This window comes from Gracilinanus agilis, chromosome 2, assembly GCF_016433145.1.
Source record: "Gracilinanus agilis isolate LMUSP501 chromosome 2, AgileGrace, whole genome shotgun sequence".
NCBI lineage: Eukaryota > Metazoa > Chordata > Mammalia > Didelphimorphia > Didelphidae > Gracilinanus > Gracilinanus agilis.
In genome coordinates, this window is record NC_058131.1 from 312,489,987 (window position 1) to 312,506,471 (window position 16,485).

Below are 16,485 nucleotides of genomic sequence, written 5' to 3' on the forward strand. Positions count from 1 at the left end.
GAAGAAAATAGAATTAGAATTGAAGAAGTGGCATTAGATTTCCTCTTAGACAATTGAAGAATAGCTGAACAAATTGTGGGGCATTAATATAATGGATTGTTGTGCCAGAAGAAATATTGAATGAGACTATTTCAGAGAAGCCTTAGTATGAAATGAATGAAACAAAGTAAGTAAACAATGAGAATCAATTTATACAAGAATAACAACATTGTAAGGAAAAACTTGGAAAAACTTAACGTTGATCAAAGCATTGACCAAATATGTCTTCAGAGGATGATGCATGTTAACTCACCTCCTCATGAAACAATTACTAAAAAAACAAAGCAAAACCAGAAAGAGACATACATTTTTGGATATAGCCACTATATATATTAATTTTGCTTTCCTGTACTTTTTATTATAAGAATTTCTCTCCTTTATTTTTTATTATGGGAGAGGGGAGGGAAGAGAAATTAGCAATAATGTTGCAGAAGAAGGGAAAGCATTCTAACCTTTTTATAAATGCACAGAAGAGAATAGATGAAGTTCAGAAAGAAGTATAGACAAGAACAGTTTTTAATATAATACATGAAATTTATTATATACTTATAAAAGATCAAGTCATGTGCTTGGAAGCGCTCATTTTTTGGTGTTTAAGTTAAAACCTTAAAAATAAATAGATCACTACAGAAACTGCCAAAAAAACAGTCAACTAAAGGTTTATCCAATTGTTTTACTTAAAACAACAATTAATTAACATTATTTGAATAAGGAAAAAATAAATAAAAATAAAGTTTTTTTAGACTACTTTCACTAACAGGAAATCAAATTGTTCTAATGTAAAGTATAAAAATATTTAAATGTTAATTTAAGGTCATCAGAGTGGCATTAACCAATGCTTGCCCTTTATAATCTAATTTTCATAAAGCACTTCCTTAGTCCAGACAGAAATTACATTCATCATTTGTCTAGGATAAATATTTGGATGTTTTTATGTAGATGTCTTATCATCAAAAAAGAACTATAATATGTTAGTAAGATGAAGATTATTATTTAATATTGGAGTAATAAAGTAATTTTAATGAGATTTTTAATAAAAGATCTTTCACTGGAGCAAAGTGTGAGTAGATACTGTGGAGAACCCAATTTTGAGGTTTGTAAGCAAAGACTGAAGAGAAGGAAATGATTTAATTACACTGGAATTTTCAGTGAAAGCAGCCAATCTGAATTTGTTTCATTCCAGTGGCTTAACTCTTTACAATGTTTCCCTTCTCAGGGAAAAAAAAAGTACCAGTACATCTAGAGTTTTCAAAACTGTTTGGTAAATGCTATATGTAAAATTATTTGCTTATATACAAAAATAGTCATGAAAGTATATCTACATCTTGTGAAAAGTAAAAAACAAATACTATACTTGAAGTTTCAAATATATTTGAGGTTAACAATAAGAATATAACTGACATTTATGGGTTTTAAGAGTTACAAAGAATAATTATCTCATTTGAGCCTTATAAACTACCTTATGAGGTAGGGTCAATGCCTTGTATGCACATATCATTTTAGAAGGATTTTTTTGGTTTATGTGGACTCCCTCCCCCCCCCCCCCAGATGTTTTTTGATATAATTACTCCCTCCACTGATTCAAATTGCAACTCTTTGCTTTGAAATATATATTAAAATATTCATATGGATCTATGTTCTATTGTTAATGCTAATATCTCCACCAACAATTCAGATCTTGATCTATCCATGCCTCTTCATTCTGTGTGACTCATCCAATGTATCTCTTCTTTGTTCCCTCCCAAAATTCTTCATAAGGGCAACTCAACATATTGGGAAACGTTTGTAGCTTTCTCTTAACATATAGATACAGACTATACATCTGTTACTCCTTGTGACCAGTTCAGTTGTACTTTTCACTTAAAAGTTGCTTTAGTGGCATTCTTTCATGATACCTGTTTCTCTGGAGGAATTGCATGTGAACTGGAATGACCTCCAGGAAATGATGCAGAGTGAAAGGAGCAGAACCAGGAGAACATTGTACACAGAGACTGGTACACTATGGTAAAATTGAATGTAATGGACTTTTCTACTAACAGCAGTGCAATGATCCAGGACAATCCTGAGGGACTTATGAAAAAGAACGCTACCCACATTCAGAGAAAGAACTGTGGGAATAGAAATGCATTAGAAAAATATATGCTCGATCACGTAGCACAGTAGGGATCCGATTAGGGTTTTGATATTAAAAGATCACTCTACTGCAAATATGAATAACAAAGAAATAAATTTTGAACAATGATACATGTATAACCCAGTAAAACTGCTTGTCAGCTTTGGGAGGGGGGAGAAAGAGGATAGAGTGGAGGAGGGGGTATTATGAATCATGTAACCATGGGAAATATTCTAAATAAAACTTTAAAGCATTTAAAAGATGATATTTATTTCTCCTTCAGAGTTACTGCTCTGCAGTTTATTGCAGCCTATTCACATTTACATTTATATACCATGTTTCTATCCATTACCCTTTGAGTGATATTCATTTTCATTTTCTTTGGAAATAAAGTTTTTTTTCTTTTGAAACTTTTTTTATTCTTCAATTTTATTTTATTTTCAGTTTTAAATTCTTTCCTTCACCCCTCACTCTCTTCTCTGTCACCTATTGAGAAGGCAATAAAAACAAAACTCATTACAAATATAAGTATATATTTGTACATATGTAAAACAAATTATAATGTATATGTGTAGTAGTCATGCAAAATAAATTTCTTTATTAGCCATGTCCAAAAAGCAATTTTAAAAAGAAAGACAAATTTTCTATCTGCTCTCTGCCTAGAGGTGGATAGGCATGATTCATCATGAATCCTTTGGAATTATAGTTGTTCATTGTGTTGATCAGAGTTACTCAGTCTTTAAAAGTTGATAACCTTTATAATATTGCTGTTACTATATAAATTGTTCTTTTCTGTCATCTGATTGATAAATGGGCAAAAGATATAAAGAGATAATTTTCAGATGAAGAAATCAAAGTTACGTACAGGTATATGAAAAAATGTTTTAAATCACTACTGATTAGAGAATTGTAAACCAGAATAATTCTGAGATATCATCTCTCACCTATCAGATTGGTTAAAATTACAAAAGGGCAAAATGACAAATGTTGGAGGGAATGTGAAAAAATGGGGAGCTATGAACTGATTCAGCCATTTTGGAGAGCAATTTGGAATTTATATACAGAGTATAAAACGAAGTGTACCCTGAGACTCAGCAATATCATCACTAGATCTGTTTCCCAAGGAGATCAGAGGAAAACAGAAAAGAACCTATATGTTCTAGAATATTTATAGCAGCTGTCTTTGTGGTGGCAAAGAACTGGAAATTGAAGGGATGCCCATCAGTTGAGGAATGGCTAAACAAATTGTATTATATGATTGTAATGGAATATGATTGTACCGTGAGAAATGATAAACAGGCTAATTTTAATAAAACTTCGGAAGAACTACCTGGGATAATGGACAACAAAATGAGTAGAACCAAGAGAATATCATACACAGCTACAGATTTAATTCTTTTTTTTCTTACATTTTTAAACCCTTAACTTCTGTGTATTGGCTCCTAGGTGGAAGAGTGGTTAGGGTGGGCAATGGGGATCAAGTGACTTGCCCAGGGTCACACAGCTGGGAAGTGTCTGAGGCCAGATTTGAACCTAGGACCTCCCGTCTCTAGGCCTGACTCTCAATTCACTGAGCTACCCAGCTGCCCCCTACAGATTTAATTCTTGAAGAATAAATTCTGAATATTATATCCAGAGAATGAATTGAAAGTGGAAACATGAAAAACATAATTGTATGAACATGTCTGTCTCCCAGATAATGACTTCTGAAATGAAGAGAATGTGGGAAAGGGCTGGGACACTTGTGGACAAATTCTATTGAACAATAAGATATAAATAAATAGTTCTCTTGGTTCTACTCATTTCATTTTATATCAGTTCATAAAAGTCTTCATGGACTTTTCTGAAGCCCTCCTCTTCATCATTTCTTATTGCACAATAGTATTCCATCACGTTCATATGCCAATTTCCAATTCTTTGCCATCACTAAAAGAGCTACTATAAATATTTTTGTACATAAGAATTCTTTTCCTCTTTCTTTAATCTCTTTGAAATATAGACCTGGTAGCAGTATTGCTAGATCAAAAGATTTCAACAATTTAATAACTTTTTTTAACCCTTACCTGCCATCTTAGAATCAATACTAGGTATTGGTTCTAAGGCAGAAGAGTGGTAAGGGCTAGGCAATAGAGATTAAGTGACTTGCCCAGGGTCACACAGCTAGGAAGTGTCTGAGGTCAAATTTGAACCCAGGACCTCCTGTCTCCAGGCCTGACTTCCATTCCACTGAGCCACCCAGCTGCCCCCAATTTAATAGCTTTTTTGGCATAGTTCCAAATTACTTTCCAGAATAGTTGGTTGCATTAGCTTCGTGTTGGCCAAAATGTGGCATTCATGCCCTGGCAGCACAGAGGGGCTACTCTGTTCCCCCTCTCCATTTTTTGCATGCTCTGCCCCTCTGTCCAGCAGACCAATGCGAGCACTTCCTCTGTTCTCTGTAGTAATGTGGAGGTGGGGGGTGTTACAGACAGCTTGAAGGTACAGTTTGGGCATAAAATCTCTAAAAGGGTTGACAATGCTATGTTAGCTTATAGCTCTATTAGTGGTACATTACTGTGCCTTTTTTTCCTCTAGCATTTGTCACTTTCCTTTTTTGTTATCTTAGCTAATCTAATATGTTAGGCATAACCTCAGAATTGTTTTAATTTGCATTTCTCTAATTATTAGTAATTTGGAACATTTATTTCATATGGCTCTTGATAGTTTTTATTTCTTCCTCTAAAAGCTGCCTGCTCATCCATCTTCTTTGACCATTTGTCTATTAAAATGTTTTTTATTCATGTAAATTTGACTCATTTCTGAATATATATTTAAAATAAGACTTCAACCAGAGAAACCTGCTGTAAAGTCTCCTCCAAGCCCAAGCTCAGATTCTTGCTTTTCCAGTTTTAACTGTATTGGTTTTGTTTGTGTTAAACTTCTTAAATTTTTTTGTAATCAAAATTGGCCATTTTATTTCCTGTGTATCCCTCTTTCTTGTGATTTGGTCTTGAACTCTTCTTCATTTGACTGGTTATTTCTCCCATGCTCCTAAATTGTTTATGGTATCTAAATCAGGTACCCATTTTGAACTTATTTTGATGTATGATGAGAGATATTAGTCTGTGCCCTATTTCTGCTAGTTTCCAGTTTTTCCAACAGTTTTTGTTCTTGTTTCAGTGGTTGGGATCCTTAGTTTTACCAAATACCATTATGCTCTTGCTTCTGTATATTGTGTTCCTCTGATCAACCTGTTTCTTACCCAGTACCAAATTGTTGTGAAGATTATGAATTTGTAGTATAATTTGACATCTGGTACTGCTAGATCCCTTTCTTCACATTTTTTTCTTTCATTGGATTTCCCTTGATATTCTTGACCTTTTGTTCCTTCAGATAAATTTTATTATTTTTCTGTAAAGAAGAAATAGGTTTATAAAATAATTGTTTGGTAGTTTGATCAACACAGCACTCAATATGTAAATCAGTTTAGGTATTATTGCCATTTTTATTGACTCAGCCTACTCATGAACAATTTATATTTCTCCAGTTGTTTAGATCTTTATTTGGGTGAAGAAGGTTTTATAATTGTATTTAAATAGTTTCTGTGTGTGTCTTGGCAAATAGACTGAAGTATTTTATACTGTCTATACTGTGTACATATTTAAAATGAAATTTCTCTATCTTTTTCTAATGGATAATATATAGAAATCCTTATTTGTATGAATTTATTTTCTTGCCTGTGATTTCTCTGAAATAATTTCCATTAATTTTCTAGTTGACTCTGTTGTATTCATAAGTAAACCATCCAGTCACCTGCAAAGAATGATAGTTTTGTTTCCTGTTGCCTGTTCTTATTCTTTCATTTTCTTTTTCTTATTATTATAGCTAATATTTCTAGTACAATATCAAATAGTATTGGTGATAGTGGACATACTTGCTTTTCTCTTGATCTTACCAAAAAAAAATTATAACTTATCTTCATTACAAACAATGCCTACTAATCATTTAAAGGAAAGCTCTGTTTCATTTCTGTATATTGTCAGTTTTCATAGGAATGAGTATTGTATTTTGTCAGAAGTTTTTTTGTACCCATTGAATTAATGGTATGATTTCATTGGTTTTGTTATTAATACGGCCATTTATGCTTATAATTTTCCAAATGTTGGACCAGCCCAGCATTAGTCATAGTTTATATCCTTTGTGATATATTGCTGCAGTCTCTTTCATTGTATTTTATTTTTTTGCACCAATATTCAATAAATAAATTGGTTTACAATTTTATTTTTCTATTTTGACTCTCTGGTTTAATTATCAAGACCATATTTGTATCATAGAAGGAATTTGGTAGGATTTCTTCTTTACCATTTTTTTCAAGCAGTTTATATAGTACTGAAATACATTTTTCTTTAAATACTTGGTAAACTTTACTTGTGAGCCCATCAGACCCTAGAGTTTTTTTTCTTTAGGAATTTTTCTTATGACTTATTAAATTTTCTTTTCTAAAATGAAAGTTAAGTATTCTATTTCCTTTTTTATTAATGTGGACAATTAATGCTTTTGAAAATAATTTCATTTAGATTTTAAGTTTGTAAGAAATAAAATGAATATAAAAGGATAGATTTAAAAATATTATGGTTTTAAAAGATTTATTAACAGCCATTAAAAAAATGAAGCCACATAGGGGGCAGCTGGGTAGCTCAGTGGATTGAGAGTCAGGCTTAGAGATGGGAGGTACTAGGTTCAAATCTGGCCTCAGACACTTCCCAGCTGTGTGACCCTGGGCAAGTCACTTGACCCCCATTGCCCACCCTTACCACTCTTTCACCTAGGAGCCAATACACAGAAGTTAAGGGTTTAAAAAAAAAAATGAAGCCACGTGCCTGTTAAGAGTTAGTTTGAAAGTAGAGCCCTGTTGCCTCCTCCTCCCATCCTGGCTCCTGCTCCCAAGTCAGAAAAGAGGAAGTACCAATCCAGTCTCTCACTATTTATCCTTCTATCTATGTGATTAAGCTTCCTGCCCACATGATTATGCAAGAGAGGAAGCCATTTGGCTCTCTGGAAATGTAGTTTGAAAGAGTCCTAAATGTCCACAGGAAGTTTAGATCAGGGATCTCAAAATTAGTTCAAGGACCCCTAAATTTCCAATACCATAAGTTTTAGTATGAAGGTAGGAGAAATAGCCACTGATAATTGCTTTTATTTCATCTTTATTAATTTACCCTTTTCATTTTTATGATGATAGTTTGGTTTTCTTCTTTCTTTTTCCTTAGTCAAATTAGCTAATGGCTTATCTGTGTCTTCTTCTCAAGCCCCACCCCCACACCCCACACCTACCCCCATTCCAACAACAGCCACCCAACTTCCAGTTCTATTTTTTAATTCAGTAGATTTTTTCTTTCAATTTTGTTAATCTCTTATTTTCAGGATCTTTATTTTGATAATTAATTGGGACTTTTTAATCTTCTGACTATCTAATTTGTTTTTAAATCCTTACCTTCCATCTTAGAATCAATGCTATGTGTATTGGTTCTAAGGCAGAAGAGCGGTAAGAGTTAGGCAGTGACTTGCCCAGAGTCATACAGCTAGGAAGGAAGTGTCTGAGGTCAGATTTGACCCAGGACCTTCCATCTCTGGACCTGGCTCTCAATTCACTGAGCCACCCAGCTGCCTCCGACTTTCTAATTTTTTAAAAAATTACTTTGTTGTAAAAAAAAAAATACCCACTTTGTTGATCTACTCTTTTATTAATGAAAGAATTTAGAGATATAAATTTTCCCCTGATTATCACTTTGACTTATCCCACAAATTTTGTTATATCTTATTTTTATCATTTCTCTAGTGAAATTAGTGACTGCTTTAATGATTTGTTTTTTAGAATTAAGTTATCTAGTTTATAACTAATTTTAATATGAATTTAAAATAGGTTAAATTTATGAAACGTAATTTTATTGCATTATGTTTGATAAAGATACACTTAACATTTTTCCTTTTCTGCATTTGTTTCTGAGGTTTATATGTCCTAAAATGTGGTCAGCCTTTGTGAACATGCCATACAAAGCTGAGAAATTGCTATATTCTTTTCTATTCCAATTCAGTATTCTCTAGAGGTCCATCATATCTAACTTTTCTAAAATTTTATTCAGTTCCTTAACTTTTTTCTTGGTTTACTTTTTGTGTTTGCTATATTTAGATGCAAGAGGGATAATTTGAAGCCTTTTACTATTGTACTTTTGCTACTTATTTCTTCCTCACTTAATTTTTCCTTTAAGAATTTAGATGCTATGCCATTTGATTCTCATATGTTTAGTATCGATATCCATTAATTGTCTATTGTTCCATTTAGCAAAATGTATTTTTCCTGCTTATATATTTTTAAGTTAGGTCTGTTTTTTACTGTTACTTTGTCTAGGATCATAATTCTTAACCCCATCATTTTACTTTAGCTGAAGACAGATACATTAATGCATTATTGGTAGAGTTAAATAATAATCATTTTGAAAAGCAGTTTGTAGTTATGTGAACAAAGTGAATAAAATGTCCATACTTTTTGATCCAGAGATTCTTTTGCTAGACATATATTCCAAGAAGTTCATTGATTTAAAAAAATGGTTCTCTATAAATCAGAAGATTCATAGCAACACTTTTTGTGGTAGCAAAGAATTAGGAAGAAAATAGTTGCCCATTAGTTGGGGAATGGCTAGACAAACTGTGGAACATATGTGGGATGGAGTTTTACAACTATATGTAGTTAATGATGCATATGACTAAGAGAAACATGGAAAGATGAACTGATGTACAGTAAAGTAAGCAGAGCCAAAAAAACTGTATATTCATTGACTACAGCAATATAAGAAGAAAAAGAAACCCCAGAACAATTGAGTGTTGTAAAATTGGTCAAGAAATGTTTACTTTGTACTTATCACATGCCAAATACTGGAGAAGGAAATGGAAAACAATTCCAGTATCTTTGCCAAGAAAACTCTATGAGCAAAGGTCCACTGGGTCACAAATATACTGAAACAGCTGAACAATGATAACAAATGTTCCAGATGCCATATTAAGGACTGAGGTTACAAATATGAACAGGGACTGCCCTAAAGAAGGGTTACAATATAATGAGGAAAGGCAACATACAAAAGGAATCTGAAAAGTGTGTTTGTAAGGAAGGATAGAACTGGGGAAGAAGGTACTTAGAAAATTTGAGGGCTTAGTGGAAGCCAGTCTAAGAACTATAAACTAGTGGATGGGACATGAAGAAATGGTTTTAAGATGTTAGAGGTCTTTGTGAAATGTTGTATATAACATCATTTCCCCCCCCCCCCCCCTGTATTGATTGATTTTGCTGAATTTTTTGTCTTTTTCTCTTCCCTGTCCAGTTTTTTATTTTATAGGGTATTTCTCTGGGAGGAGTAAAGTTTTACAGGGAGAAATTGAGGCAATGTACAAACAAAAAAAATGTATGCATGAGAGAAAAGGGAATTTCATAAGGACACACAAATTGTCCTTTGGAACTGCTGAATTAAATTTTATATATATTATATGTATTTTTTTAAACCAGGCTATACATAATAGCAATTTGTTGTTTCACATACAATTCTCTTTCTCTTTTTATTAGACTGTGTTTGTGCGCGTGCACACACACTCACACACATATCCAGACATCCCCCTAGCATAGATACTGTGGAGATACCATTACTTAGACCCCAGAATTGAAGAGTGGGCTAACTTGTATTTGGAAAATTGTGCAGTGCTTTTAATGATCTCCAGATTTTCACTAAAACAAATATCTTTTTACATCTGTATTCTTTGTGTGAAGAACGTTGCAGCGACAGTAACTGAACAGTGGAAAAAAGAGCAGAGGATTATAAAAATCATACTTTTTAGACCATGCATTAACTTTAACTTGACTGATAATAACCTGAATATGAGATCTTTGTCCAAAGACAAATGAAGAGACAGGCTATTTAATCATCTGAATCATATCTTGACATTCCCAATATAAATTAAACAGAAAGAAGGAAGCTACATCTTAATGGGGAAATAGCCAATAGATACTGTTTGAAGAGACAAAAGAATTGGCAGAGCTAGTTTTATTGTATATGAAAAGCAACAAGAAAAGTCATTTCATGAGACATTTAATCATCTTGTATTGCGGCGATGAACAAGTGCCAAAAGACTGCCATGACAGTAGTTATAGCTTCTGTACCAATGTGTGTTGCAGAGGATGAAGAGGTAAAAAAATTCCAGAAAGAACTCAAGAACATTCACTTATGTCAACATGAGCTATAATATTTGTTGACTTCAGTGTAAAGGTAGAAAATAGGCGAGAATGGCAGGAAAGACACAGGACAGCATGAGCCAGAAATATTGAATGAAAGAGGCCAAATATTTGTAGATTACCAAGAAATGTGACATTACACAATTAATGCTTTCTTTGAGGAGAAAATAGACATCAGACATGATAACCACTGAATAACATGACCCCCCCCCATACAATATTTAAGCAGACAGGACAGAGACTTATTATGAGGGAAAATGAACAGTAGAAAGGATGACACCTATTATAATAATTTCTTTCAGAAACTTAGCAGATACAAATCACTTATACTGCTAACAAGCAGACTAAAAGAACCTAAAAGTCATCTTAGTCGTCTTGTAGGTGAAGTTCTCCAAACAATCTTCTTTGTAGAAGACTGTACTGGTTACATAAAGTTTCAGAATTTGGAGACCACCCTTGAAGAAATCTTTAATCATTCAAAAGAACTTGGAAAAAACAAATGGATAAAGAATGTCTGTTGCCCACATTATAACAACAACCAGCCCTTAGAATTTATCTATAGGTAAATGGATCTGCAACATGCATGTAGGCATATTAAACAAGAGACTATATTAGGAAACTGAAGGGCTCTTTTTATGACACAAAATTTCTCCCAAATACAACAGCCCATTTTAAAAAATACTGATTATCCCTACAGTAATCATATGGCTTTGAGATGGGAAATGCACCATTCTTTAGAGAATTGAAAATCATTATCATAGAGAGGGCAGTTAAGAGCTGCATGGTGGGTTTAAACAGACTGCAAAGTAAGGATTGATCTTATGATCATGTTAAGGGATAATAGACAGCCAAAGGACTTGAATTGATATCCTCACAATATCAGGAAAAAAGGAAGATGACTTCTAGAATGTTGGATGGGCCCACAGTATAGAATTTGTAGGAACACATGGAAATAGTTGAATGTAATAGGCAAGTATGGATAATTTCCAGTCTGTATCAGTGGAGGGAACATCCAAACTGATGAGATCACAGATCCATTTAAGTATTCTAACTCTGATACTTTGTGGCTGCAATTTATGGAATACTAATTTGGCATTTGTGACACATTAGAAAGAATTTTGGATCTGGAGACAGAAGACCTGGTTTTAAATCCTGGGTCTGCTACTTATAGCCTGGGTAAATATGAACCAATCTCTTAACTTCTCTTGGCTTCACTTTCCCTGTTTGTAAAATGAAAGGGTTTGACTAGATGACTTCTAAGTTCCCTTCTTGGCTCTAATTTTGTGGTCCTGAGATCCTATTGTCTCAGAGGCCATCAAATCTAATCTATACCTGAACAAATATCCTCTCCAAAACAAGCCTGACAAGAAGTTTTTTAGCCTCTGAAGATTCTTAATGAGGGAAAACTCACTATCTTTTAAGACACTGTTAAATACTTTACTCTTGAGCGTGCCAATCTTGAATAGTTATAATTTTTAGGAAATTTTTGTTTTCTTTATGTCTAAATCTGTTTCTCTATAACTTTCACCAATTCCTCCTACCTCTACTTTGGAGCTGAGCAGAACATTCTAATCCTTGTTTCCAGAGACAATCTTTGAAATACTTTATGACAGCTGTCATACTGACCATGTGACCCTGGGTAAATTTTATTTTTTTCTCTAACCCTTACTTTCTGCTTCTCTAAAATGAGAAAATCTTTGCATATGATATTCTATTTCCTGGCTCTGGGTATTTTCACTGGCTATTCTCATGCTTGGAATTCTCTCCCTCCTCATCCATCTCCTGATTTTACTCGAAACCTCAGCTAAAATCTCACCTTCAGCAAGAAGTCTCTCCCCCCTCCTTAATCTTAGTGCCTTCCCTCTATTGATTATCTCCAATAAATGCTGAATACATTTTGTTTATATGTAAGTTATTTTCATATTGTCTCCCTAATTAGACTGTGAGATCTTTGAGAACATTTTTTTTTTTGGCCTTTCTTTGTATTTCTAGTGCTTAGCTTAGTTCCCAACACATAGAATGCTTGCTGGCTGATTATGGAGTCCAAGAACTTGGGTTTAAATTCCCGTGATGCTATTTATTAATTCTTGATCATGTTACTTTCCTTCCTCTGGAAAAATGGTTTTGTCTTAGGTGAAAATATTCCTAAACTTTAAAATATTTTCCAAAACCAAAAATAGATTATATTCTGACCACATGTCAGTTTGGTTATCCAGTCCACAAATTTCCTCCAGTTTGTGCAGGAAAAAATAAAAATGAACTCTTCTGATTCAGAAACCAAGAACCAAAAAAATCCTGAAATGTACTTTTCTGTTTTCACAGGTACTGGGACGATGTTTCTTGACAGTGATGCAAGTCCATTTCCAGTTTTTGTCCCAGGCATTACAGAAGGTGCAGCCTGTGGCCCACTCCTGCTTTGCTGAAACAGTAGTGCAAGAAAGAAAGAATGTTAGTGGCAATGGGAAAGCTTGCTTAAATCCCACAACTGAACTGGAAGATGCATTAAGATCTTGGAGAGGGGCCGCAGAGGTAAATTTTCCAGTTAGAGGGAATTCTTTTACTTCTTACTGCCCAACTATACTAAGCACGAGTTGTTCAGATGCTCTGGAGGATACAGATATATATATATCAGTTTACCTTGAAAAAGAGCTTTCATTAGTCACCATTCCAAGAATGAGCTATTTATTTTGTTTGTACCTCATTTTTTCAGTATTGTGATCTCTAGTAATTTCTAACTAGGGTTTCTTGATAAATTCTTATATTAAAAATAAAAAACTCATTAGAAAATTAGTTGGTTTTTATTTATTTACTTATTTTATACTTAACCACTACTAGCAACAAAAAAAATTTAAACAAATGCATAAAAAATTATGTGCTAAATCTCAAACTCCACATTGTTTATAATAACTTGTTTAAAAATATGTAAATTATATATGTCCACTAATATAAACATCCTCTGTTTTTGAGTTCCCTTTGTATTGATTTTACTTTAGTGCTTTTTTTCTCATGATTTTGTGGTTATTTTTTTTTTAGAAAATTAGTTATAACTACAAGGTAACTAGATGGATTTTTCTCCTTTCACTATAGTTATACCACATACATTTTCTGTTTAGGTTTTTAGCATGTTTCTTAAATCTAGAATATCAGCAGACACTGACTGAATTTTAATTTTTAGAATTATAATTCCAGGGATTATTCATCTTGATATCTGCTGTTGTATACTGTAACATATGAATAAGAGACAGACTAGAAAAAATTTATAGGGAAATGAGGTCAGAACCCATGATCTAATGATTTCTCATCCTGAGGGCTCCCATTGACCTTCAACCTCAGCAGTGCTTAGTGGAAAGAATATTCACTGAGCTGAGTCAGAAGACCATGGCCCAGCTTTTCTTTGATTATTGTTTAATCATTTCAATTATGTCCAACTCTCTGTGACCTCATTTGGGGTTTTCTTGGCAAAGATACTAGAATGGTTTGCTATTTCCTTCTTCATATTATTTTATAGATGAGGAAACTGAGGCAAACAGGGTTAAGTGACTTGCCCAGGGTCATATAGCTAGTAAGTGTCTGAAGCTTGATTTGAACTCAAAAAAATGAATCTTTTCAATTCTAGGCCCAGCCCTCTTTCCATTGCACCACTTAGCTATTTTATAACCTTATATGAAATTACTTTTTTTGTGTGTCTTAGTTTTCCCACCTAGAAATTGGAGGGATATACCAAATGATCCCTAAGATCTTTCCAAGCCCTGACTTTCTTTGGTTCTATAATTTTTACAACTCTTTTAAATGTGGACTTCTTTACTTAATCATGATTCTGTTACCCACAATAAATTTGAGGTAGAATCAGTTGATTCTCATTTGACTATAGGCTTTTAATACCTTCTCAAATACTCACTAAACATACTTAAGGGAGGAAGTAAGAGGATCATGACATACTTGCCCCTTTTAATAAGTATTTCATAATCATTTAATGCCTGGGTATGGAAATAAGAGGGCACCAAAAAGAACATTTTTCAAGTACAAGTTAAATATTTTATCTCTGATGATAAGATTTTCTGTCACAGGGCTGAAAGTAAGATATATGATAGAGAAAAAACTTAGTTCATTCAGAGACCCTCAAGTATTAGTCCTTAAGCTCAGCCCAATAAACCGATATGACTTTTGTCAAATCATTGGACCTCTAAGGCTTATGTTTGCTCTTTGTAAAAATGAAAGAGCCATTTAGATAGTGAATTCCTATTTTGCAACTTTATTATATTATTTTAGCTTTATCAGACTATACTGTAGACAAGGATAAACAACAGGGGGAAAACACTAGAAGAAGTATACACGTGTGTAGGTTTGACTGTCATTTTGTGACCTTGGACTTCAGTTTCATCTTTTGTAAAAATGAGGTTGCAACTATAGATATACTAAAGTTATAAAACATTGGCTCAATATACAAGGACTGGAGCTCTTTTGGGAGCTAATTTCATAGGGAGTTTACTTGTCCTTTATACTACAGATGCTTCTAACAGCCAACATCCATGCAGGATTTCAAGCTTATTTGCTTTTCTGATATTCTTTATAATTTTTCTAAAGTAAATTTATGCTCCTGGGATTTATTGCTTCCTATGTTCCTAGTTTACATTTAACAAAATTTCATATAACATCTATATTGAATTATACACTGAATTTAGGGCAGATAATTTATTTTTTTTTTTAATTCTTACCTTCCATCTTAGAATCAATACTGTGTATTGGCTCCAAGGCAGAAGTGGTAAGGGCTCAGCAATGGGAGTTAAGTGACTTGCCCAGGGTCACATAGGTAGGAAGTGTCTGAGGCCAGATTTGAACCTAGGATCTCTAGGCCTGGCTGTTAATCCACTGAGCCACCCAGCTACCCCCTAGGACAGATAATTTAATTTTATATGCAAAATAGCCATCTTTACTCATTTTGTAGCATACTACCTCTAACATTTTATAAATAATTGAGAAACTTTTTATTTGCTACTTTGGTACTTTTACTTGCCAGCAGTTAATCATTTAACAGGAAATCCTGTCTGTATGCTGACTGATACCAGCATCTAGTGTATAGGACAATAAGTATACTTCCTGTGGAATTAAAGTTCAAGAAGAAACTGCCTGTACTTATTGAATTAGCACTTTATAAAAGGAAAGTAAGTACTAAACATTTGCCATATTGTTGTCTTCCCTTTTTTCTCTACTATGTCACCTTTTGTGACTTCAATGTAGACATTCTTACACAGAGATCCTTTGGGTACTCTCTAACTTGGATATTGTGTAAATAATAACAGGAGTACTCATTTAGTCAATAGTAATTAATTTCCTTTGAGTATTTTGTCCTGAATTTAGAATTCAATGGCAATATCTTTAACAGAAATTGATTTTTTCATTAAAGCTGTTTGTCTTACCTCCAAACTTCTATTTTAAATAGTATTTTATGTTTTCCAGAAATAGTGAGTTTGAGACCACTAGATGATTGATGCCTAGGAATTTGTTTAGATCACCAAGTTATTAAAAATCATTTAAATAAAAATAAACTAATTTCAGTATGTTTAATCCCTAGTTACATTTCTTATCCAGTCTCTGGAGTGTGGGTAGTTTTTTATATTGCCACTGATTCTTAGAGAAATGGAAATTAGTTTTTTTTTAACATTTATTAATATTCATTTTTAACACGGTTACATGATTCATGCTCCTCCTTTCCCTTCACCCCCCCTAGCACTCCCCCCACCCATGGCCGATGCGCATTTCCACTAGTTTTGTCATGTTTCCTTGATCAAGACCAATTTCCAAATTGTTGGTAGTTGCATTGGTGTGGTAGTTTCGAGTCCACACCCTCAATCATATCCACCCCGACCCATGTGTTCAAGCAGTTGTTTTTCTTATATGTTTCCTCTCCTGCAGTCCTTCCTCTGAATGTGGGTAGCATCTTTACCATAAATCCCTCAGAATTGTCCTGGGTCATTGTATTGCTGCTGGTACAGAGGTCCATTACATTCAATTTTACCACAGTATATCAGTCTCTGTGTATAGAGTTTTTCTGGCTCTGCTCCTTTCGCTCTGCATC

General features: G+C 33.6%; 1 protein-coding gene across 1 annotated transcript in view; it reads left to right on the plus strand.

Moving 5' to 3' along the window:
• Positions 1–16,485, plus strand: part of GARRE1 (granule associated Rac and RHOG effector 1) — an 82,674-nt gene that overhangs the window by 37,219 nt on the left and 28,970 nt on the right. Inside the window, exon 2 of the mRNA XM_044664204.1 lies at positions 12,732–12,938. Coding sequence (XP_044520139.1) covers positions 12,732–12,938 — 207 coding nt within the window. The remainder of the gene's footprint in view (positions 1–12,731; positions 12,939–16,485) is intronic.